Source organism: Leptidea sinapis, chromosome 5 (genome assembly GCF_905404315.1).
Source record: "Leptidea sinapis chromosome 5, ilLepSina1.1, whole genome shotgun sequence".
In the NCBI taxonomy this organism is placed as follows: domain Eukaryota; kingdom Metazoa; phylum Arthropoda; class Insecta; order Lepidoptera; family Pieridae; genus Leptidea; species Leptidea sinapis.
The window spans coordinates 343,671-371,229 of NC_066269.1; the positions used below are offsets into that span (position 1 = coordinate 343,671).

Consider the following 27,559-nt stretch of genomic DNA (forward strand, 5'->3'; position numbering starts at 1 on the left):
TGCTAATTAATTTTTGCAGATGTTCCTATTATGGGACTTGAGGTTTTTGTATAATATCTAATGAGTATTGATAAGCATGCGTTTTTTTTAAATAATTTTATTTAAATAATCTTAAAACTAATCTTCGTTTAACTCATATATTTGTATATAGGCTTCAGTCAATGTTATCATTTGCGGCAAAATACTTGTAACATGAAGATCTTGCATTTCATACCTGTAACAGTAAATAAATTTATTGCAAACAATTGGTGTGCACTTGAGAGCAGTTTGAGTGACAGACGGAAAACTTCCGCAAGGCGTTGTTTATAATACGAAATAAAACTATGGTCATGATGCAAGCCTGCCTTATTTGATTGAGCCAACTTTACCCGACCGCACATTATCATATCCATCATGGCTGTCCATTCAATGTCCTCAAAATAAAGTGCTCATCGCACCCAAACAAACATTTACTTCAAGATAAAAATAATAATCTTTAACCAATGAATACACGTAGGTACAATAGAAATAATGTATTATCAGGCCTGTCTCACTCCCCGTGTAGGTATCGAAATTGGAAGTACGTGCAGCGGTCACACCAGCGTGGTAATCTAGTAGTGACCCACGGCGAGCTGTGACGTACACGCGAGCATTGCTCGTCAACTACTTCACCGATCCGACCGATATTATAAAAATGAAGAAACATAAAAAATCAAACCAAAGTCATTGCCATACAAATTTAAAATTTTTAAACTTCCTAAAGACGCTGACGCTAAGTAATTAAAGTGATTATTATTATTAAAAATCCATAAGATTTGTGTGACGTGATTTATCGACGACCCCAAAGAAGTTTCAATTCATAAGATGACTACTCAGACGCACCTAGAGTAATTTAGTAATACAGTTTCTGTAGAGAATTGAGTACAGCTCAAGTGTTATCCTAAACGTAGACTCACCACTGCTGTGTTGGTTTATGCAGAACATGGGCTCTGTATGTGCCCTTCTCAGGTGTTCCATCATGAACTATGTTCCCCACCAGTTCATATGTTGTTTTACCGTTATGTTTTGCTTTTATTTCTGGTGTCAGGATGTCGCCGAAGTCTACATTTCTATAATGGTAACAAATTAATTTTTCACCAAACTTGTTTAAAAATTCCACTGACAAAGGCTGTATACATTATTCGCAAGAAAAATATATATAAATATTCTGCCTATAAAGATTATTATAAGATAAAAAACTTCTTTTTTTTAAATTCAAATATTGAACGCATTATCAATGTTGTATTAAATGACACAACAAAAAATTCATTGACAAAGACTATATATATTCGGAAGAAAATTATTTATAACTTTTCTGGCAATAAAGATTGTTACTATGAGAAGTTACAAACTTAAAAAACTGTTTTTTTAATTCAAATATGGAATGTATTATAAATGTTGTATTAAATGAATATAGTTTCATCAAATTCTAACTTACTTAACAGGAAAATTCACGACTGTAGGATTTTTTTCAACAAAAAATGTATTTTTAGTAAATCTTTTAATGTAAAGTATCAAATATGGCGGTAGCTGTGTAATTTCGAATCTCTTTAAGAAATTCTCCTTGTATGTCTTATATTCCTTTGATACCTGGCCGTTGAATTTTGACAAAAGTTGATATAAATTGACCTGAAACAATGAAGTATTAATTAACCAAAAGGTTATGAAATCCCATCCCCAAAGATCATGTTTTATTCTAGATGTAGGTTCAGTAGACGCTCGATAATCCGGCAATTAGCGACTCAGGTAACCGGTTGAATATAACATAATACAAGGCCGACATCTATACAGTGAACAGTCTCAGACTTATCTAGCAAGTTGAGTCCAAGTCCGTGTGCGCTTAGCTTAATCTTGGCTCCACCATAACGACGACGTAGGAAACACAGCCTGTAATTCGAACAAAAAGGAGATCAACCATTCCTTGCGTCATCATAACAGCTGTCACGCATTTAGCTAAAAATGCGTTCAAATTCAAATATTATTATTCAAAATAGGATGTGACATCACTTATTGAAAGTAAAAAAAACTACCACCCATTCCAAAATGAATGCGTCAGGCCTGAGAAGAATGGGCGCAACAAACTCAGCGGGCTTTTTTTTTCATCAAAAATATGTTTTACAATTAAAGTAACATTGTACAATTAAAGTTATTATTTAATAGCCTGAGGGCGGTCGTTCTATTTCCAATCTGTGGTATCATTAAGAAAGTCATGTATTTTATAGTAACTTTTACCACACAAACGTTTTTTAACAATACTTTTGAATAACGTAATACTTTCGTTTTGAACATTTTCTGGGATCCTGTTGTAAAAGCATATACATCGCCCCACAAAAGACTTGCTAACTCGACTTAGCCGAGTAGTAGGCATAATAAGCTTATGTCTGTTCCTGGTGTTAACATTATGGTTATGACAGTTTCTCGCAAATTCACTTATATAGCGCGAATAGCCCTCTTCTGCAGCACAAATATTGTATTAATATCGCCAGCGCTGCCTCACAGCAATATACCATAGGACATAATACTATGGAAGTAACTAAAGTATACAAGTCGCGCCCTATCTATGTCAGTTAATTGTCTAATCTTTTTAACCGCGTATACTGCAGAACTAAGTCTATTCGCCAATCCTTCAATATGGGGGCCCCATTGTAATTTGGAATTCAGAGTAATGCCAAGAAATTTTGCAGATTCCATCGATTTTATCACCTCTCCGTTTAACAAAACACTTGCATCAACATTTTTGACATTTGGTACGGTAAATTTTATATACATATTTCGTTTTCTTACTATTTAATAATAGGTTATTAGCGCTAAACCAGTAACGATGTCAGATAGAATATCGTTCACTTCGTCCTACACAGCTTGGTTTCTTTTCACTTTGAAAATCAGTGAAGTGTCGTCCGCAAACAATACTACGATTTGGAAGATAGGAAGATCATTTATATAGATAAGGAAGAGGAACGGTCCGAGAATAGACCCTTGTGGTACCCCCATACTGACAGGAGATCTCCTGACATTCACGTCGACCTTCTGAATTCTATTGTTTAGATATGAAATCAGAAGATCGAGCGCAGTTCCCTTTATGCCACAGTGACATCGCTTCCTGACCAGCGTTGAATGTTGAACACAATCAAAAGCCTTAGATAAATCACAGAAGATGCCAAGTGCATTCTGCGATTCCTCCCAGGCATCAAAAATATTCTTGATAAGCTCAACACCTGCATCCGTTGTTGAACGTCCCCTTGTAAAGCCAAATTGTTTCAATTGAAGTAAGTTATGAGAGTTAAATTAAGTAAGCATTTGGCTTAAAATTATTTTTTCAAAAATTTTACTAAGGGTTGGCAAAACCGACACAGGACGATAGTTATTCATTTCAGAAGACCATCCCGACTTAAATATTGGTGTAATTATACTATGTTTCAGGTGGTCAGGAAAGACGCCATGATTAAAGACTATTGCAAGATATGATTGAACTTATTATTTTAACAGAAATGCCCCATATATCAGCAGTTTTTTTTAAAGTTTTAACTATTTCTCCAGGGCTAACAAAACTAAAATTGAAACTTTGTTGACAATCTATAACATTTTCCAGAAGAAGTGACTCAGCAACACTGGTGGAGGAGACAAGAGTGTTTGTGATAGAAATTGGAATCTCAGAAAAAAAATTCTCAAAAGCAATAGCAACTTCCTGCTGAGATTTATTGTATTGTTTATTGATAGATTGTATTCAATGTTGCGGTCTTTCAATCTTCCAGATTCCCAGTTAATAACATTCCAAGTCATCTTTATTTTATTTGGTGCATTTTTAATTATTTGTCCGATATGCATAGACTTTGCAATAGAAGAAACACTTTTAAATAATTTAGAGTATTTTTTAACATACTCGAGAAAAGATGCATCATGATTATACAATGATCTCTCACTATATAGTTCATATAGCCTTTGTCTGCTCCTATGCATGCCAGCTGTTGCCCAATCATTAAATGACAGGAGGATTGAACATTAAAAGACGGACAGGAAATCCAAATTTGAGAGTTTAACTGACACATTGCCTCTATATTTCTCCATTCGCCTATTATTCACAGGAACGTAAACTTTTTAATTTTAGTACATTTATTGACCTCAATATTAAAAGAGGCTAACTGACGAAAGTGGTCTGAACTCAGTTTGTTAATTATTGCCGGAGAAATGGGTTTATAATTGGTAAGTATTGGTAATCTGGGGGTCTGTATAGACTAAAAACAATCGCGCGCTCGAGCTCTGCACAGGCTATTTCAATGGTACGTTCAACAGAGAGGCCTACAATATCTTCACGTTCTTTGAATTTAAAAAATTACTTACAAGAATAAGAGAGCCGCCACGTGTAGCTTTTTCTTTGCTATACGCACTTGGCACCTGATGACCCATGAAGTTAAAGATGAGCTCATATTTTCTGAGCCAGTGCTTTGTGAAACATAAAATATGTATATCTTTATCATTCATAAATAACTCCAGTTCAAGTTCTTTACCTAATAATCCTTGCATGTTTTGGTGCATCAGGTTTGTTATTTTACAATTATTACTTATTCTAGTACTTGTTATATTACATAGTGTTTTTACACTGCTAGAGGAGTCCCCTATTGTCTTATTGTTAAATTTTTTGGAAAATATGCCAAATCTTTGCTTAAATTAGTACACTGCTCAATAGAAGCAGTGCTTATCGGCTTGCAACTAAAATGCTCAAAAGAAGCAGGGGTTGCCAAATAGTTGGCTGTGTTATAGTATAAATAATATGATAGCGATTTTGCTATCTGTCTTTTATAGAAATTAGATAGGTGTAACCTATCAGATGTCAAAACCTTACATTTTTTATAATGAATTATATTATTAACGTCTATTATCTGTATTTAATTGTAATGATAATATATTATATTATCATAATAATATATTATATCATGATAATATATTATATTATCATTACATGTCAAATAATGAGAATTAGACAATAGGGTTAACAAATTGTTTAAATTGTATCGTATTTTGTTTTCCTGTGGCAAATGAGAATGAGAATGAGAGAAAATGAGACGAATAATCTGCACTTAAATCTGGCATATATGGCAATGTGTACATTATAAGATTAGCTATTTTTAAGCTATTTAATTCACTGTATAGTTTTTGTAGATTTTTTTATTTAAATTATCTCTTCTCTCAATCATTACAATAATAGAAGTATTAGATCAGTGAGTATCACTTAAAATTCGTTTAATAATTTGATAAAAATTTGCCCCTGGCATGCAAGTATTGGTTACTGACTGCCCATTACTTATTTTATGAAAAATCAACCCCATATTTCTTCCCAGATCATCACTGTAGATCATTATATGTTTCTTCTGGGAAGAATGTGTTTGTGGAGGTTGGTTTAATACCCGGAGAAGTGTGAGCCCCCACAGTCTGAGAAATAGATTTGCTGTTACTCTTTTTGCCAGAAGGGACTGGAGAAAACTGACATTTGTAATTACTATACATTTTAGAGATTGAATTAAAACACTCTGTGTAATAGGTACTTAACTCAATCAATTCATCCATAGCCAATATGTGTTCAGCAGTCTTTTTGAGAAATCTCATATTGCTGAGACACATGATCCAGATTTTTATATAAGGTTAATAACTCAGACTGAAGAGAGCTCACACTTTCCTTATAATCCTTTTTAATATTTTCCAAATCTATACAGAGTTATTCAGTCTGTAATTTCAGCTGATTTCTTTCCCAGTATAGTTTAGGAAATTTTGCACATGACATTTTATTTTTGTTTACAATCTTATTCTTTTTTTTAATGAATTTTTGCAATCTAACATATTCCTTAAATTTATTTTTACTTAAATAAATTGGGTGGAAAGCCACAGAGTCCACACTAACATTAGTTGCTTTATTATTGGATATTTGGGCTGGTGACACTAAATCAGAGGCCTTTCCAACCAACTCATAATATAGGCACTGGGTTTGAGAAGCCTTGGAACTTTGATCTGATGTTTTAAGAGAGTTAATAACAACCTCAGCTTTATAAAGCTGAGATTTTAGTTTTACCACTAGATCTAAAGTTTCCTTGTATTCTCCTCTATACTGCTCAAACCCATTGACCATTGCACGCAAGTGTTTGTTTTCTTCTAATAACTTCGAGTTTACTGTGTGCAATTGACACATTTCAGTTTTTAAATTTATATTTTTATTAATAATGATAATAACCTCAATTTCATTATCGTCTTTTTCGTTAAGGAGCTGTTCGTATTAAGTACAAGCGAACTATCTTAGCTCCGCGAGGGTTAGTTGGAGCTGTTCCTCAGTTTGGCGGGCTTTTTTTCCTCGGGTCATCATTTTTATAACAGCTGACGGATCACGGGAGACGCACAAAAACTTAAGTTATACAAATAAATACACAATAACACTTGTTTATATATACACTGAGTTTTAACAATACATTTTACTTAAATTGAACAAATATTTACGCTAGATTATTTACTTTAACAAATAAATTTATTAAAATTAATTAGGAGAAGTTTAATTTTGAACTATGCCTTAGGGCTGCCACAGCAAAAAAAAAAACAGAAAAAACTAGTGGAAGTGGCATGTGGGCGTTACCCTGTCGCCACTATTGTGTACAAATGTACTCGAGGCTCAAGTGGGTCATTTGATGTCAAGTGAAGCATTATTATCTTTTAAAAAATACAAATACTTATAGATTTTGCGAAATTATATAAAACAATTGAATCGACAATTTTAGAAGTCAATACTCCTGATTACTCACTATTTGATGAGTACATTAAAAAGATGATCTCCGAAAATAAAATATACAAATACAAAACACTTAATCAGCCACAAAATGAATGGATCAACAGACAGATATTAGCAGGAATTAATGAAAGAAATCAATTATGGTGTAGACTAAAACAACACCCTAACAATAGTCAACTAGAAAAAGATTTTAAAACAAAAAGAGACAACCTAGCACAATTAATAAGGAAGACAAAAGAAAAATATTACTACGGAGAATTCTCAAAATTCACAAATAACCCGAAAAAAATGTGGAAATTAATCAATACCCTTTCTAATAACAAAACTGTTAATAGTTGTGCTCCTCCAAACCTAACCTCTGAAAACGGCAATGTTACTACGGACCCAATAGAGGTATGCGACATTTTTAACAATTTCTTTGCAAATATAGGGACAAATTTGGCCAACAAAATACCCAAGTTTCATAATAGTAACACATACACACTACCCATAGTTAACCACAACACCAAACATCATAATTTGTCTCAATTTACTCCGTGTACTATAAATGAGGTTTCCAAAATTATAGACAACTTAGATCCCAACACGAGTACAGGACTGGATGGTATAAGTACCAAAGCCATAAAATGTATCAAAAATCTTATAATAAATAAATTAACAAAATGTCTAAATCAACTCTTGGCTGAAGGTATCTTTCCGGACAGTCTAAAAGTTGCTAGAGTTACCCCACTGTACAAAGCAGGCAATAAATCTAACCCTGGGAACTACCGACCAGTTTCAGTTCTACCGACATTCTCAAAAATTTTTGAATAAATCATATATAACAGATTAGAGAAATACCTAATTGAGATAAACTTTATATATGATAAACAGTACGGTTTCCGGCCAAAATCAAATACAGTTGGTGCCACCATTGATCTAGTAACCACAATAAAAACCAAAATAGATCAGAGGGAAGTGGCAATAGGAGTCTTTATTGATCTCAAAAAGGCTTTTGACACCGTCAGCCACACCCTGCTCCTAGAAAAACTGCAACACATCGGTATAATAGAAACCGCACACAAAATCCTAGAGTCATACTTAAAAAGTCGGTTCCAGATTGTAAAAATTGGAGCTCATCAAAGCAAATCCAAGCTGCTGACATGCGGGGTTCCTCAGGGATCCCTTCTAGCACCTTTATTATTCCTGGTGTACGTAAATAACATACATCAAGCAGGTTTGCAGGGTCATCTTACCCTTTATGCAGACGATACATGTCTATTTTACTTCGGCAAAAACTTAGAAGAACTAATGGGAAATGCACAAGATGATTTAAATATACTGCAAAAGTGGTTTCAATGTAACCTTTTAACTATCAATGCCTCCAAAACATCATATATGATATTTAGTGCTAAAAATAAAAAACTACCTAACATTCCTAATCTTACCATCAACGGAGAAGTATCGCAAAAGACTTTTGAAGAAAAATACCTTGGATTGACACTCAATAAACACTTAACATGGAAATCACACCTAATAAATATAAAAAACAAAGTTTCATCTCTAGTAGGCTCTCTACACAAAATAGTTCGGTGTATCCCAAAACAAGCTCGACTATTGATATATAATGCCCTAGTTAAGCCACACTTACTCTACCTCATTGAAATATGGGGTAATGCAGGTAAGACTAATATAAAACCAATCCAAACGCTACAAAACCGAATAATAAAAATTTTACATAATTATGACTACTTAACTCCTACAGAAACTATTTACAAAGAAACGAAACTATTGAACATTACTCAACTATACAACTACTACACATGCATACTTATATTTAAGATAACTCATAGACTTATTCACTCAAATACAACATTCACAACAAAACACAATACCAACAAATATAGTTTACGTAACGCCAGACACCTTGTATTACCTAGTATTAGAACCAACTATGGTAAAAATAATATAACATTTGCAGGAGCACAGCTATACAATAAGCTTCCGAAAACTGTAAGAGAAGCGACTTCGCTCAACATCTTCAAAAAAAGGCTGCTATATCATTTACAAAGCAATGAATAAAAACATATTATCATAATAACAATAAACTATATCTTGTAACTTGGACCACCGCCTTAAAAAACCGGAAAGCAGCAATGAGCAAATTCGCCTCTCACTCACTGATTTTATGTTCTCATGTAAGTGACGACAGTCTTAATGAGAAATTAAAGTTCTTTAAACCGAAATATGCATTATTGTGCCATATTGGACAGTATAAATCATAACCGCAATAAAAATATGTCCAATGAAGAGATTTCCTATCATCGGTAATCATAATGTAGTGCAAAATATACAATCAAATCTACTTACAATTAATGGTACAAAGACTTCTTATATTATCTTTAGTGCGAAGAACAAACCAATACCTCCCTATAAACCCTTAAAAGTAAATGATGTACCCTTAACAGAAAAGCACGTTGAGAAATATTTGGGATTACTATTGGACAGTAAACTGACATGGGGCGCCCATATTGAATATGTTAAAAAGAAACTCTCTTCTCTGCTGGGTTCACTTCGTGGCATAGTTCGTTCGATACCCCGCAAAGTTAGAATACTTATCTATAATTCATTAGTTAAATCACACCTTACATATCTAATTGAAATATGGGGCAGTGCTCAAAAAACCAAGTTAGCTGAATTGCAAACAATACAAAATAGACTCATAAAAATGTTATTCCATTTCGCTTATTTAACACCTACTTCTAAAATATACAAACAAACTAAAATCATGAACATAAAACAACTTTACACATACCATACATGTATACTGACACAAAAAATTCTACATAATTCCATCCATACATCAATCTTACTCACCCAAACTAAACATGCGTCTAAACGCAGCACGAGACGAGCCAGCTACTTGATACTACCTAAGACAAGAACAAATTACGGCAAGCGTATGTTTATTTACGAGGGCGCACAACTTTTTAATAGTCTACCTTCATCTCTCAAAAAGATTAGGTCACTAAAACATTTAAACGTGAGCTATCAGACTATATTGTTTCAAAGTTTTTATAAAACACATGTCTGAAATTGTTTGTTATGTGACAGTGCCCTGTAAAAGTGTGTAATCTTAAATTTTGTGAAGAAGAATAAGTACTATAATGTGTAACATGTATGTACTGAACATCTAAAGAACGGCGGATAAATTATTACATCATATTTTTATGTTCTCATGTAAGTGACAATATTATGTTTTTAATGAGAAATAAATATTTATTGAATAAGGCGTTACTTTGCGGAAATCCATAACTATACAAATTATTTAAGTTTTCTTTAGTGTTAATTCCGCCAATATTTGTCTTTAAAACAATTCGACACGTGTTTCGCCTCTACACGAGGCATCCTCAGGACGTGTTGTCTCGCCAAAAGGCGACGTGTAGAGGCGAAACACGTGTCGAATTGTTTTAAAGACAAATATTGGCGGAATTAACACTAAAGAAAACTTAAATGAGAAATAAATATCTTTAAACGTAAAATATACAATTAAAAATGAACCATAATTTTACGACGTATGATTCATTTACCTTTACATTTAATCGATGTAACTTATTATAGAATAATTATTGTAAAAAATAAAAATATCTTGCTACTCAACAAGTGCATGCATGTACATTGTACATATCGATATAATTTTATCGAAATAATTTTTTTCTTTATAAATTGTATTCGAGTATTGCTCTTTTCCATGCACCATGCGATAAGGGTGTAAGTAAGCAAAAAGTTATAATATGGTTGTGGTAATTGTGTACAAGAGAGAATACGATAAATTCAAATTAATACTTTTAATTGTCTCTTAGGCACAGCTAATTATTATTTAACAATTAATATGTGTAAGATTCCAGTAAAACTTTTTAAGCCTTAATTTTTAAATATAGACAAACATTTTTTTAATTAAATTTTAATATATGGCATATATTGAGGCTTCACCGATAAGGTTGAGTCGAGGTGGATTAGAAGAAAAAAACATCAAATCTTGGAGTAGAGGAAATACGTCATAGAATTGTAAAAAATAGATCGAAAACCATGAATTAGTAATTAAACTTTATCAACACTGATAACATCATTTTTAGTTTTCACTAACTTATCGATATATTGTTTATTAATTTTCGTACAACCGAAGTCAAATCTATGGTTACAGAGTTCCTATTACTTCAAGTTTTTATATGTTATTTTTCGCAATTTAAGAAAAAGTTCCAAGGTGGTCATTATCACTAAGAATATGAGATTAGCGTAATGGTATTAAGTTCGAATTTCATGTAAATAAATTTGAAGTTATGTCTTTTCGTGATTGTGAATTTAGGCCAATCATAAAGCAGGAATTAAGTGTGTGTATTACATATATAATAGATAAATTTGTGAGTTTGGCGACATCGGTTTCCATAGTAAAATGACATGTTCACACTTCTACTAAGTTTTTCTATTCTGTGTCTCATACCAAATAAGTTGACGTCCGCCTTTCGTATAAATCATTCTATGATATCAACTTATTTCAATAAATCTAATTAAGTATCAGATAAGTTTTGGATAGTGTTATAATTTTGATTACTTTCTATTGTAAAAGTTTGATTAATAATAATTTACAATGTACTGTGTTGACCATTGTATTGGGCTGACTTAGCTTAAGATCATCATAATCTCAGCTGTCAAATGATTATAAATAACAAATCAAAGATCGTGCTAAGCTTGAACTCAGCTGAGTTTTACGTAAGTAAAGTGTGAGTACGCTCGATAGCTGTCGGCCTAAGACACAACGTATCGTCATTATTGTGTAAACAATTGCGCCAATTTTATTTTTAATACAAAGATTTATCCGTAATAGTCTTTAACTGTGGATAAACTAACGATAAATCTAGAATTTATTTTACATTGTATGCACTTAGATTTAAGGTACTTACTTTCATAAGTACTGTATTTATAATTATTATTTAGTAATAAATTATTATTATCTTAGATCATTTATACGTCTAGATAGTGTGAGAGCTGTGACAACGTCGAAAAAAGTTGAGGTTGACTGTAAACCTATATTTTGAGCAATGCAGGCACACTAACACAAAGTGAGGTACAAATCGCGTATAAATAGTGTAACACGTAGCTTGTCATGCACACTAAACCTAGCAGTAAGAGGCTCTATTTAGAATCTAGAAGTATAAATTATCCAAGGTTAATATTTATGATGAGTACCTGCGGAATGATATTCTCTCTGAACTCATCAGTAAACAGTGGTGTTGGAGGTAAGTCGCAGGTTAAGTAGAGGAAGGGGGATTCCGTTATCATTTCACTGTACTCTTCACTATTTAAATCTACTTTTGCTGCGTCATCCGCGTCTGGTGGTGGAAGCTTTCTGTAAAATGTTCGTGAGACATAAAATTATCAAATATCAGTTTTTTTATGGAATAGCGTACGGGTCACCTGTTGTTAAGTGATCACCGCCGCCCCCAATCTCCCGCAACACCAGAGGAATCACAGGAGCGTTGCCGGCCTTTAAGGAAGGTGTACGCGCTTTTTTTGAAGGTACCCATGTCGTATCGTCCCGGAAACACCGCACAAGGAAGCTCATTCCACAGCTTTGTAGTACGTGGAAGAAAGCTCCTTGAAAACCGCACTGTGGAGGACCGCCACACATCCAGATGGTGGGCTGATATCCTAACTTGTGGCGTGTCGTGCGAAGGTGGAATTCGGCGGCAGGAACCAGGTTCAACAGCTCTTCGGAACACTCCCCGTGATAAATGCGGTAGAAGACACACAATGAAGCGACTTCTCTACGCAACGCCAAGTGATCCAGCCGTTCACAGAGCACTGGGTCCCCCACAATTCGAGCTGCTCTACGTTGCACGCGGTCAAATGGATCGAGCTGATACTGGGGTGCGCCAGACCAGAGATGACAGCAATACTCCATGTGTGGCCGGACCTGCGCTTTGTAGAGCGCTAGTATGTGGGCCGGCTTGAAGTATTGCCGTGCTCTATTAATGACGCCCAGTTTCTTCGAAGCAAATTTGGCTTTGCCCTTCAGATGGCCACGGAATTGGCAATCGCTCGAGATTTCGACACCCAGTATCCCAATACTAGGCGAGGCTGTAAGGGATGTACCTATTGTCGAAGAGCGGTGATACGACAAATGGTTTTTTTTTAGTGGTAAACGTGCAAACTTGAGTCTTCTGGGGGTTAAATTGGTTGACGATTTCCCTCGAGAAACCTGCATGGCCCGTGTGTACGGCATTGCCCGTGCCGTCGTCTGCATAGTAATGTATATTGGAGGTGTCCAACATATCATTGATACACAGAAGAAACAGTGTGGGAGATAGCACACAGACTTGGGGCACTCCAGCGTTCACGGGCTTAGGATTCGAGCATAACCTTCTATATATTAGATCTTCTGCTGACTACACATCCCGATGGTTACCAGGTCTCTGTCGACGCCCCTCTCGGAACGTCCGACCAATTCCTGGTCAGGAGTGCAGTGCCTATCCGACGCCATCGTCGCAGACCACCAGCGACCCGCCGCGTTTGGCACTACAAGTCAGCAGATTGGGATAGGATGCGTTCCTTTTTTGCATCCTACCCTTGGGGCAGGGTTTGTTTCCTTTCAGATGATCCTAGTGCCTGCGCCGTTGCAGTAGCCGATGTGATACTGCAGGGCATGGATATTTTTATACCAAGCTCTGTAGTACCGATCGGTGGCAGATCACAGCCCTGGTTCGATGCGTCAGTTAAAGCAGCATCTGACTGCAAAAAACAGGCGTATCGAACTTGGGTTGCGGCGCTGGGCTCAAAGGATCCGAACTGCAAAGTTCTGAAGAGGAAATATAACCGTGCCTCCAGATTTTTTAAGCGGCAAATCGCCCGTGCGAAATCGAAGCACGTCGTCAAAATCGGCGAGCAGCTTTCCAGTTACCCGACCGGAACACGCAAGTTCTGGTCGTTGTCGAAAGCTGCTCTTGGTAACTTCAACCAGCCGTCCATGCCGCCGTTGCACATGAGGAATGACACCCTGGCCCATACGGCAAAAGAGAAAGCCGATCTCCTGTGCACTCTTTTTTCCTCCAACTCGACTCTTGACGACAACGGAAAAACACCGCCGACCATCCCGCGGTGTCAGAGCTTCATGCCTGAAGTACAGTTCCGACAGAAAACTGTTAGGCGAGCTCTGTTTTCGTTGGACGTCAGGAAGTCGAGCGGGCCGGATGGCATTTCTCCAATCGTGCTTAGAACGTGTGCCCCTAAGTTGACGCCGGTGCTAACGCGTTTATTCCGGCACTCTTATTCAAAAGGCGTAGTCCCTGATTCATGGAAGTCAGCCCTTGTCCATCCGATCCCAAAAAAAGGAGACAGTTCGGATCCGGCAAACTACAGTCTCCCTACTCTCCAAAATCATGGAGAGCATAATTAACCGCCAGCTCTTGGTATACCTTGAGGGTCACCAGTTGATCAACGACCGGCAGTACGGCTTTCGCAATGGTCGGTCGACTGGCGATCTTCTGGTATACCTAACAGCGGCGGCTATTGAAAGCAAGGGGGAAGGCCTGGCAGTTGGTCTGGATATAGCGAAGGCCTTTGATCGTGTATGGCACAAGGCGCTCCTCGCAAAACTTCCATCATTTGGGCTTCCCGAGCGCTTATGCAAGTGGACCTCCAGCTTCCTCACTGGGCCGCAGCATACAGGTCGTTATAGAAGGTTATTTTTTTTTTTTTATGGAATAGGAGGACAAACGAGCGTACGGGTCACCTGGTGTTAAGTGATCACCGCCGCCCACACTCTCCTGCAACACCAGAGGAATCACAAGAGCATTGCCGGCCTTTAAGGAAGGTGTACGCGTACAGTACAGTTACAGTTACAGTGTACAGTTTTCTGTCTGAACTGTACTTCAGGCATAGAGCTCTGACACCGCGGGATGGTCGGCGGTGTTTTTCCGTTGTCGTCAAGAGTCGAGTTGGAGGCGAAAAGAGTGCACAAGAAATCGGCTTTCTCTTTTGCCGTATGGGCCAGGGTGTCATTCCTCATGTGCAACGGCGGCATGGACGGCTGGCTGAAGTTACCTAGAGCAGCTTTCTACAACGACCAGAACTTGCGTGTTCCGGTCGGGTAACTGGAAAGCTGCTCGCCGATTTTGACGACGTGTTTTGACCTTGCACGGGCGATTTGCCGCTTAAAAAATCTGGAGGCACGGTTGTATTTCCTCTTAAGAACTATGCAGTTCGGATCCTTTGTGCCCAGCGTCGCAACCCAAGTTCGATACGGCTGTTTTTTGCAGTCAGATGCTGCTTTAACTGACGCATCGAACCAGGGCTGTGATCTGCCACCGATCGGTACTACAGAGCTTGGTATAAAAATATCCATGCCCTGTAGTATCACATCGGCTACTGCTACGCCGCAGGCACTAGGATCATCCGAAGGGAAACAAACCCTGCTCCAAGTGTAGGATGCAAAAAAGGAACGCATCCTATCCCAATCTGCTGACTTGTAGTGCCAAACGCGGCGGGTCGCTGGTGGTCTGCGACGTTGGCGTCGGATAGGCACTATAGTCCTGACCAGGCAATGGTCGGACGTTACGAGAGGGGCGTCGACAGAGACCTGGTAACCATCTGGATGTGTAGTCAGCAGAAGATCTAATAAGGACGGCATGTGGCTATCCACATCCGGGAGCCGCGTTGGCGACTCAACCAATTGGGACAGACCATACGCCAATGCAAAATTATGCACAGATCGCCCTGCGTAGTCTGTGGTACGTGATCCAAGCCATTCGGCATTGTGCCCGTTGAAATCACCCAAGACTACGATTTCAGCGGAGGGAATCCGTACAAGCACGTCGTCAATGGAATGGCCTCCGGTCCTCGACACTTACCTATGCGAAACATAGCGGCACTAGGCCGCTACTTCACGCCGGTATTTTGTGCGAGTGTGTTAATTAGCCCGGACGAGTCTGGCCCGATTGTGCCGACGTCAAAAGACGGCAGCGTGACTCTCTCACTTCTAAAAAGCCCTTAGTCGCCTCTTACGACATCCATGGGCCTGGGACTCCCCTATTATTTTGACGCCCGGGGAAAGTACAGGGCAAAGAATAATATTTTGAAAGAGGAAGTCAAACTAGCGTAGTATTAGACCGCGCTGAAGTCACCTCACTCGACGAAACAACTCAAATCTGCTGTGGACTTGTTACAGAGAGATGACACATTGTAAGGCGCATGTCACTTCATGATAGCCACGACCACGATTCATGATAAACGTCGTAAATTAGAACACCATCTGGATGCGTGGCGTTCCTCCACAGTGCGGTTTTCAAGAAACCACGTACAACCAAGCTGTGGAATGAGCGTCCTTGCGCTGCTTCTAGGACGATTCAACATAGGTATCTACAAAAAGACCACAACGCTCCTGTGATTTCTTTAGTGTTGCAAGAGAATGTGGGCGACGGTGATCACTTAACTGTACGACCGTACACTCCTTTGCCAGCTTCTTCTATAAAAAAAAATTCTCAAACCTTGTATAAATCCTCATGTGTCCCAAAAATGACTTATAAATGATAGAGCTGTTGGTTTTCTTTGTACCGTTGAGAGCCATGTGCAATGAATTGAGAAACCATGACAAGAAGTCTATCGGATCACCTGCAAATAACAATAATTAATCATTGTTTATAAGTAACTTATATATCATACTCAAGAAACTGTTGGTTAGCTTTATTTTAATATGCATAAATTAATCTTCAGGCAAATAATTTATCCACATTCGGTAAGAGTGACATCTGTGTCAATTCGCTATTATAAATAATTTATCTACATCCGGTAAGAGTGATATCTGTGTCAATTCGCTATTATAAATAATTTATCTACACCCGGTGAGAGTGACATCTGTGTCATTTCGCTATTATAAATAATTTATCTACATCCGGTAAGAGTGACATCTGTGTCATTTCGCTATTATAAATAATTTATCTACATCCGGTAAGAATGATATCTGTGTCATTTCGCTATTATAAATAATTTGTCTACATCCGGTAAGAGTGATATCTGTGTCAATTCGCTATTATAAATAATTTATCTACATCCGGTAAGAGTGACATCTGTGTCATTTCGCTATTATAAATAATTTGTCTACATCCGGTAAGAGTGATATCTGTGTCAATTCGCTATTATAAATAATTTATCTACATCCGGTAAGAATGACATCTGTGTCATTTCGCTATTATAAATAATTTGTCTACATCCGGTAAGAGTGATATCTGTGTCAATTCGCTATTATAAATAATTTATCTACATCCGGTAAGAGTGACATCTGTGTCATTTCGCTATTATAAATAATTTATCTACATCCGGTAAGAGTGACATCTGTGTCATTTCGCTATTATAAATAATTTGTCTACATCCAGTAAGAGTGATATCTGTGTCAATTCGCTATTATAAATAATTTATCTACATCCGGTAAGAGTGACATCTGTGTCATTTCGCTATTATAAATAATTTATCTACATCCGGTAAGAGTGACATCTGTGTCATTTCGCTATTATAAATAATTTATCTACATCCGGTAAGAGTGACATCTGTGTCATTTCGCTATTATAAATAATTTGTCTACATCCGGTAAGAGTGATATCTGTGTCAATTCGCTATTATAAATAATTTATCTACACCCGGTAAGAGTGACATCTGTGTCAATTCGCTATTCTATATAAATTCATAAATAAATCTGTCTTTTCTATTACTCCAATAAATTCCAAAACTCTAGTATTCCAATAAAGGGAGGTGTTGTCGATAAATTGTGATACGAAAATTAGAGTTTATTAGTGGTAGGTATTCATGGCTTCCTCGGCCAAAAGGGAAGATAGATGAGAAAACCAGTCCACTTCTTCTATTGCGTCCTTAATTAGATACTAGCTTACAAAATAATACAATCACATCAGCTGCTATGTAGCATTTATATTCTGATTCATTCATTCATGCAAGTGCTCCGTGGTATTTGTGTAATTTCGCCACTCGCCGCCACCGGATCAATCAATTTGTTACTACCAAATATCAATGATATTTTAAAGGATAGATAGGTTACGTAGACAACATTCGGTGTTAGAAAATGATACACTAACGCACACATGAATAATTTAACATTGCAATAGCACAATTACAATTACACGTCAAAGAAGGATAGTAAATGCAATTATCGCAAGCGAAAAAGAGATAACTCTAATTTGCTAATTGCTTCGTATTTGTATAGAGAAAATACAGTTAATTCATCAGATATGATTTTACCGTACACCGTGATTTATACCTAAATTACGATTCATTCATGAGTTTATGTAGTAAAAGTAAAAGCTATAAAGTAGTAAAACTGCATTGAAATTAGGTAGATAATGTGTCATTGATTTTATAAAAAAATAATTTAATATTGATTATAATAACGTTTTTCAACTGTCAACAGTGGAACTTGTGCTTAGAGATTTTAATTATATTTTTAGTGTCTAACTTTACTAAATTGCAGACTTTTGTAATGTATTTGTAGTATAAAGTGTTGTGAACCTTGGTAAATGTTATATTGTGAAAGTGTACAGTATTTACATTGATAAACTTTTATTAAATTTGCAAACAATCACATAGTGAACAAAAAAATTTCATGTACCCTCAATTTTCCGACAGTATGGTAGATCAATCAAACTGATTGCTCTACCATACTGTCGGAACTTAAATCATTTCGTAGTGAAATGCATTCAAGACTAACCAGTCAGGAGAAGTTTGATGCTTTCAGTAATGGCCTTAATTCCTTGCAGACTGAGTTGGCTGATATGAGGAAAAGTTTTCAGTCACTTCGAACTGATCTCGATTCGGTTATTGAATGTTAAAATAACATAAAAGAAAGCAACAATCGTAATACAGAAGTTCTTAATGACACAGTAAATTCAATTGGAGTCATTCAAAGTCAAATTAAAGAACACAATGACTCATTAGATTTTTTTTCCAAAAAAATTGAGGCACTACAAGTTGAATCTTCATCCCATTCTTATATAATCTCAGATGTAAAGAATGACTCCTCTACTTTCGATCACAATTTCAAATCCCTTCTGAGTAAGGTTATGCAACTGGAACGAATATCAAGAAGCCACAACATAGAAATACAAGCTGTGCCAGAAAGGAAGAATGAAAATTTAAATACAATTATAAAAAAAATATTTGATAAAATATCTGTGTCACTTCCAGATGATGTTGTTATCTCATGCAATCGAGTAGCTAAACGTACTGTATCTGATCGTCCCCGCACCATTGTAGTTACTCTTATGACACCGAAACATCGTGATTTAATTTTATCAGCGGTTCATAGATATAATAAAGCTAACCCAAAAGATATGCTTTGTTCTTTGGACCTTGGTATTATAGGAGAAAGAAAGCCAATATATGTCGCTGATAATCTTTCACCTGAAGCTAAACATCTGCATATGGAAGCAAGAAAAGCCTCAAAAGTTTTGAATTTAAAGTATGTATGGGTCAAATTCGGTAAGGTATACATGAGAAAGGACAAACACTCTCCAGCTATTAATATTAACAGCTTAGATAAGCTCAAAAGCATTTCTTAGATAATAAGCAATTATCACTTTATTTTATTTTTATATATATTTCATATCCTTTCCTGTTGTTTTTAACATTATGTTAATTTATTATCAGAATGTAAACAGATTTAAAACGAAGCTATATGATTTTTATATAAATGTATTAAATAACAACTATGATGTAATCTGCTTAACCGAGACTAATCTGAACTCTTCTATTAGGGATAATGAGTTCTTAGACGATCGTTACAGAAGAGACCGTGATGTTAACACTAGTCATAAAATTACTGATGGAGGGGTATTGGTTGCTATAAAAAAATGTTTTGTAGCCAATAGGGTTACTGTTTGGGAATGTAACGTTGAATGTATTTGGCTTAATCTTGTTACTAAAACTGACGATAAGCACAAAACCATAAGTACTAAATTGGGTCTTGTATATCTGCCGCCGGACCTATCTATAGAAAAGTTAAAAATGTTTTATCATAAAACTAGTGATATTCTATCAAACACAGATGAGTCTTTAATTTTACTAGGTGATTTCAATACGCCCAATCTAAACTGGCATATAGATAATGTATCAAAAACTGTAGAGTCTAATTTTGCAATTATGGACACACGAGTTAGATTTTTATTGGACTTAATGTCAATTGGCAACCTTAAACAACATAATTATATTAAAAATAGAAATAATCATACGTTTGATCTATTTTTCTCCCGCCAAATTTCCGTATCACTTGAGCCATCTCAAGCCTTGTCTCGAGAAGATGTACACCATCCTGCCTTTGAGGTCAGTGTGAATCATGGTATTTCTAAACCAGTACTTAAATATTGTCAATGTAGTCAGACATTTAATTTTAGGAAGTGTAACTTTGAAAAATGTAAAGAAGAATTTAACAATATCAATTGGCATTCACTTCTCTCATCTACTGACATAGATAATGATCTGGCTAACTTCTATAAAGTTCTAAATAATGTAATCCAAAATAATACACCTTACAAACAGCAACGTAGATCATCTATACCAGTTTGGTTTAGCAACTCTTTAATTAAATGTTTAAAGGAAAAGGATAAATATCACCAAAAGTTCAAAAAATTTAAAAACCCCCGGGATTATGATACCTTTTCTTTTCTGCGTAAAAGATCAAAGAAAATGATGTAAGATTGTTACATCACTTATATAAGTAATATCGAGTCTAGTCTTAAAAAAGGTAGCAGTAAGTTATTTTGGAATTATGTAAAAAATAAAAATAAATGCTCACTTATTCCACCTACTGTTCAATTAGATAACAGAATTGCTACAGATGGTAACCAGATATGTCAAATTTTTGCAGACTATTTTCACACTGTGTATGAGGCTAATATGTCATGTGATTTTGTTACTAACGCCCATAATAGTAATTTAGACTGTCTCAGCAGTATTGTTGTTCAAATGGATGATGTAAGTAGAGTTATGAAAAACCTAAATCCGAATAAAGGACCCGGTCCGGATGGAATACCGTCACATTTCGTTAAATTATGTCATGTTGAACTTTCTGCACCCCTTTCTATTATTTTTAATAAATCCCTATCATCTGGAGCTTTTCCTAAAAAGTGGAAAATTGCTCATGTAATTCCTGTTCACAAATCTGGTGAAAAGACAGATGCTCGTAACTACAGACCTATTTGTATACTTAATTGCTTTGCGAAAATATTTGAACGCGTTATATATAGACATATTTACAACTTTATTAAACCTATACTGATTCCTGAACAACACGGATTTGTATCATGTAAATCATCAACATCTAACATAACTGAATATATTGACTATCTATTTGAGACCATCGATGATAAGGGACAAGTAGATGTTATTTATACAGACTTTCAAAAAGCGTTTGATAAGGTCAACCACGAGCTCTTACTTATAAAGCTAATGGAATGTGGTATACATGGTAATTTAATGCGTTGGATCACGTCATATATTAAAAATCGCACACAAATTGTAGCTATCAACGGATTTTTTTCTGACGCCATTTTAGTCCCATCTGGAGTACCTCAAGGGTCTCATCTCGGTCCTTTATTGTTTGCTTTGTTCATTAATGATGTCTCATCATGTTTTACTTGCAATAGTAGATATCTGTTTTATGCAGATGATCTTAAACTATACAGAAAAATTGAAAACATTGATGACTGTTTCAATCTACAGCGTGACCTTTCTGCTCTCAGTACTTGGTGCCATAATAATTTAATGAAACTAAATGTTGACAAATGTCATGTTGCCACATTCACTAATAAGATAAATAGCGTAAATTTTTCAAATGATTTATTTTACTTTCGTATCATCAGTGCATCTTCCTTTATCACAAGACGGCATTTTAATGTTGTACCTATATCAAATTGTAAGCAATTCTGTGAACAATAAACGCAACCAAAGGAACCAATTGACTCAATTTAGGAGATTGATTTTCGGCGCGCTAGTGACATATCTATCCTCTTTTAATACTATAATATCATTGACCAAATGTAATATAAATTAATGTGTTAAATAAGTTATTAAATTCCTCAATTCTTGTAGTAACAATAAAATAAAATAATAGGTAGTGTGGTAGGTGAGATCAACAATCAAAAATAGATTAATTTACTATTAGGGTTCCCAACCATACACTGAGTTAGAACATTGCACTCTATTTCATGAAGGTGTAGTTTATAATCTTTAACACTATTTAATATATTATGTATATCTTAGATAATATATAAATATAGACATAGCTTATCACATATACACTCGCGTATATTTGTATGTCAGTTTGTGTTAGTAAGTGTGTGCATTGTTGTTATTAATCTATACTCCTTATTTATTTGCCCTGAAATGTGACATACTCCACATTTTCCTGAAAAAGTTGGCTTCTCTAGTTAATTTAATATATCCAGTAAATTTAAGAAGCAATAGAAGAAAAATATTAAATAGTATTTAATTTAAGTAACAATTTAGCACAAATGTGCTGCTAGAACTACTGAACACTTACTTTGTTTAATGAACTGGTATCTTTTCTTAGACCAAAGCACTACAGCTTGTAACATCTCATGTGGAGACACATGTGCTTTAAATGCTCTTGGATTCCACAGCTTACGAAGGAGTTCTCCAAATCTTTGCACAAGTAGAAAAGAAGAGTCACCCGGTGGTCTCTTCACATCAGCATAGTTCTCTTCACGTAGGAAATAATTCCTTAAAGGCCTTACTTGAGCTAAGCACTAAAAAATTGACCTTTCATGAACAAAAACTGTACAACTTAGCAGTTGTACAACACACAAAGGGTTCTGTACCATTATACAAGTTTTTTTTTTGTATAATGGCCAATTTGGAATTTGCCATTTTGGTTTTTGTTATTTGTTGTCATAGCAGCAGTAGTAACAAACACTGTCAATAATAACATACAGCCAGCTGCCAGACGGATGGAAAGTGTATCTAAGTGTATGGAACCCTGAATAACTTTAATATATGACCTACAAGTATAAAATAATCTAGCTTTAGTATGTATTCTGAATTGGTGTCTTACCATATTATGTGAATCTTTGCTAAGAACATAAGAAATAGACACATTTTACTCCATATATGCTCACTCACTTAACTGTTTATTCAGTATGTAAATGTCAGAATAATAAATAGTTTTCAAATTGATTTGATTGTTTAATAATAAACACCGACAAACATAATTGGTTATTACTATTCAATACCTGTAGTATAACATTGCAGTAATCATTGGCTTTTATATTGTTAAGTCCCACAATGCCAGGCATATACATTGTTCCATCAATAGCCCGAGACATTTTAGTGTTATAGTCCAATTGTTTAATTTGTTCTGTTGTAAAGATTGGATTAAGAACATATTTGATGTCATTCAGAGAAGAATCTGAAAAATATTAATAACTTTAATTTCTTCTATTGAATTAATTTTTATTAATTGAATTCAGCACATGTTATTAGTGTAACCAATAATGTTCTATACATATGAATATATCATTCGCAGTCTGATAGTGGAACAACAAAAGTGTGCTTAAAGACAATGTAAGCACACTTTTGTCCTTAGTCATGTGTCAACTGTGTGTCAATCACAAAGTCTAAGTGTCTAAGTGCTCAAATAATACTTTTACAGTGTGTTAGTTTAATACATAAATATAAAACAATAAAAATTTAAAATACAAAAAGCTTATTCAAAGTGGTCCCCATTGGCTGGCAATACAGTCCTTTAAATGTTGAGGCCAGTTATCAATAAAGCACGCACTCTTTAAAAGGACATACTCCAAAGATAGTTTGGTTAGGTTATATAGATAGTAGGTTTGGGATCCATGACAAAGTAACGAAACTGTTCAATTCTTAGGAACAAATAAACGATACTCGCACAAATCTTTTATGCTATCCGAATATTTGAGTCACCTACCGTAACGTGGTTATGATCAAGTAATTGTCGTAGTCGAATATGATAATGAATGGAATTCCTTAAAGACTTACAGTATGGGTGCGATCTGAAGCAAAATTTCTAAATGTCTGTAATCAAATTGCAATGCGCTTACGTTCATTGCTGCATTACAAAATTTAGTAGTAGTACTAATCATTTGTTAGTGTACATCAGATTCACTAAATATCTAAAAATAAAAAAAATCAACAAAAAAACAACCGACTTCAAAAACACTATTCCAAAACAATAGATATCATATGCACTAAAAAGTATAAAAATAATTGCGTATTCTTAGATAATCAAATTAATTAATCTATTCTAGTCACGATTATTGTTATTTTTGGAGTAGTTGTCAGCCAAGGTAGTTTTGTAACTACATACATAGTTATAGGTGAGATGTGCTTGAGGCGCACGCGCGACGTGAGGCGAGAGGCGAGAGCGGGGCTGCGGCGGGAGGACACCGATCCAAAAATGATAATAATCGTAACTAGAAGTTGATTAATTAATTTGATAATCTAAGAATACGCAATTATTTTTATTGCATATTATACCTATTGTTTCAAGCAACCTTTTAATAATCGTTCGAACTTACTTGTCCGCTGCTCAGGAAATCACTCAGAAAATAGGGGTATCGTAGCTTGTCTATTCAATAATTTATTAATTGTGAAAAATATAAAAATATTCGAATAAGACAAAAATTCTAGTTTTTGATGCCTTGTTCAGGTTGTTGGTAAGTAAGTGTAAAAAATTATCGATAAACTGGAATTGTGAGGTATATTACGCCTTAATATTTTTCGCCAGTTTGTTGGTTCAGTTTGCCGCGATCTTCCGGGATAAGTGTGCGCGATTGTTTCAATTGATTGGCCATATTTATTTATTTAACTTTCTAATAGTTCAAGTGAAATGTTTAAAACTACTTTCATTTCTTAGCTCATTTTTAAGAGCTTGAGAACGAGAAGAGAAGTAACAATCGATTTGCCGCTGTGCTACGTTGTCGCTCCTCGGGGTCAAAGTATGTTGTCTAAACAGACTGTTTTCTTTTTCTAAGCCAATTTTGATATTTATTATCTTTGAAAATGTCACTTTTCTAGGGATATTAATTGAACAATTAATTTTACTATAGTTTTGTGGACCAGTTTGACTTGTATTTTCATTTAATTCATATATTGCATATCCATACTGTATATGATGGGTTGGTAAAAAGCGTAAATAATTTAGTAAAACGTATATTTTTTCATTAAATATGGAACAATTATTGACAAGTACAGGACAGATCTCGTCGTTTTAAGGTCCTAGGAATCTTCTCTAAGTATTAGGTCCGATTATGGTGATCGTACGTCTGTATGTATACAGTGTGTGTGTATGGATATATGTAAACCTCTTATAACTTTTGAACGGCTCGGCCGATTTCATTGCGGTTGGCGCCATTCGATAGGGCTTGACCATTTGAATACAATTCGGAGTTGATGAATTCGTTTGTGAGTTATCGTTGACTAAAGAAAACCGAAGTGTGTTTTCGGAACTACTTTGAAATTCTGAGTTCGATCAATTGACACTCAAAAATTATTTATGAGTCTGCGTCGAATACCGCCGATCGCGTGAAAATCGGTTCATTCATTCAAAAGTGAGAGAAATGTGAAGAAGTTTACAAACCAAATAAATAGAGTGTCATTTGCTCAAATCATTTTCTCGAGGTTGATTTATATATCAACACTTTTTTAACACTATAAGTATTGAAATCTCTTACGAAAGTCAATATATTTTGTCAATTAATTGAAATTTATGCACACAGAAGTCTATTTATCCTCATATATAATTTGACAAAAGCTGTCATACAAAGATATGTCAGTGTCCGCTTACTAAAATGACATAAAAGATGTCTAAGTCTCATAGACAACATTTAACAAATTAAATTTATTTCAGGGAACTTAACATTTTAATAACCAGTTTCCTGAATTATTTTATGTTAATAAAAATATTATATTTGAGTGTTTGTGTCTCTCATTATAGATTACCTGAACTTAATAGATCCAAATACATTTAGAGTGTTAAGGAGTAACAAATATACACACAAACCAATGAATAAACATACAATCTTTTGCCTTTATAATATGAGTGTGATTTTGATTAAAACCATAAAAAACCTCCATCTTAACAGATCTTGATCAGAAAAAAGGGACAGACTGACAAAGATTAAATTTATAGCAACCCTTGTTTTCGCCAGGGTTTAAAAAATACTTAACTGCTATTCCACTGATGTCACTGTCCAAATCGGGTTCTAAATTCAAAATATGCAGCTTAAACTGAAATGTTTATATTGGTGCTTATTCGCCAAAAATATCTTAAACAAATGGAGTAAACGCAGAAATGTATAGATATCGCAGTCGAAGCTTATTATGGTGTCATGTGCCCTATCTATGTTTTTGTATGATGTGTATTGTCCATATATATAGAATGTCATTGATTGTAACACATAAATAGAGCTGATATATTAGAATCTCATGATCATAATAAGTCTTGATGATGGATAATACAAAAAACAATAAGGAAAGTATTTTTAAGCATCAAATACTTAGCTAAGATTGAATCTGAAACCCAAATTATATACTCATGCATAATTAATAATTCATAGCTTAGCTGAGAAAAATATTTCATATAATTTAATTACCTATAACTTCATAATTATCTGGTAAACAGTAGAATTTAAGAGTGTGGAGATTCAAGTATACATGGTGGCTTTCCGCAACTGAGTGTGTATAAGCATGTGTGTTTGTTCCTCGCCCCTGAAATCATTTTGAGAATATGTAACTTCTATTTTTTTTTTCATTTTTTTATATTCATCTTAAATTTTTGTTAAAATTTAAGATGAATATAAAAAAATGAAAAAAAAATAGAAGTCATTCATCTTAAATTTCAACTTCATATTAAATTTTAACAAAAATTTAAGATGAAGAATAAGAATTATGACTTAAATTAATATTTTGACTTAATTGCTTGATCTTTTTCTACAACAACAGTAAAATAATGGACCTTTAAAAAAAATTAAAAGAAATTGTCTTTCAGTATCATATAAGTACCTGAAAATATTTCCCACATACTAAACATGCATAAACATTAATCCTGGTAAGAGAAACTGAGCAAAGTTTTTCAAAATCAAAATCCAAGACGTGTCTGTTAATAGTGTCTAGATATGGACACTGAATCGATGCTGGTTTTGAGGTTTTCGATGAAATTTCTGGAAATAATTAAGTGCTAATTTAAATACCGGTTAATAGGGACAAACATCCACAATTTTTATTTCATGATAAACAAGAGGTTATGATATATTACCTGTACCATTTTCTTCGGTTAGCTTACGTTTTCTTATATGTTTTTCATCCATGATTTAAAACTTATAATTCAGAGCGCTTTTTGTCTTATTCTCTAACAGAATAATTAAATTATAAGAAAAGATAGGTACTTGTATGTTTCTGTTTAGTGTTTACAAATTCTTTTTTTTTTTCACTTTTTTTTAACTTTATTTCATGACCATGGATGCTAGTCCTTCAGTCAGTTCACAGTACACACACACTCATACCAAATAATCACCTATTCTCAAAAATTTGCTATATCTTGCGAAAAATCTTAGTCCTATGTTTTGCTATTATGTGTTCTGTGAATATAAAAATCAGGTGTGAATCAAAATATATAATTTAATTTATTATTCAACTTAGGTATACTAAGTACTAAAATAAACTTAACCAAACAATCTAAAACATCTTTATTATCAT

The 27,559-nt window shown here is 34.8% G+C and overlaps 1 protein-coding gene across 2 annotated transcripts; it reads right to left on the reverse strand.

The window, feature by feature from the left end:
* Positions 1 to 81: 81 nt before the first annotated feature.
* Positions 82 to 27,289, reverse strand: LOC126964654 (U4/U6.U5 tri-snRNP-associated protein 2). 2 transcript variants are annotated; one of them, XM_050807901.1, is made up of 10 exons: positions 27,120 to 27,289; positions 26,867 to 27,024; positions 26,458 to 26,572; positions 23,068 to 23,243; positions 22,359 to 22,584; positions 16,306 to 16,429; positions 12,011 to 12,170; positions 1,457 to 1,647; positions 936 to 1,088; positions 82 to 214 (listed from the first exon to the last, which is right to left on the reverse strand). In XM_050807901.1, exons 1-10 carry the CDS (start codon positions 27,169 to 27,171, stop codon positions 118 to 120), a joined length of 1,452 nt encoding a protein of 483 aa, XP_050663858.1. In that variant the 5' UTR covers positions 27,172 to 27,289; the 3' UTR covers positions 82 to 117. The 2 variants fall into 2 exon arrangements, with proteins under 2 accessions (XP_050663858.1, XP_050663859.1); XM_050807902.1 differs by lacking the exons at positions 26,458 to 26,572; positions 26,867 to 27,024; positions 27,120 to 27,289 and adding an exon at positions 23,843 to 23,986.
* Between the last annotated feature and the right edge of the window lie 270 nt (positions 27,290 to 27,559).

Bases quoted from the DNA above. Each gene is read 5' to 3' on its own strand.
- LOC126964654 (XM_050807901.1), bottom strand. From the start codon at position 27,171: ATGGATGAAAAACATATAAGAAAACGTAAGCTAACCGAAGAAAATGGT. The intron at 26,573-26,866 runs GTACTTATATGA...AAATGATTTCAG, and splicing joins TATGTGGGAAATATTTTCAG to GGGCGAGGAACAAACACACA. The intron at 215-935 runs GTGAGTCTACGT...TTACTGTTACAG, and splicing joins CATAAACCAACACAGCAGTG to GTATGAAATGCAAGATCTTC.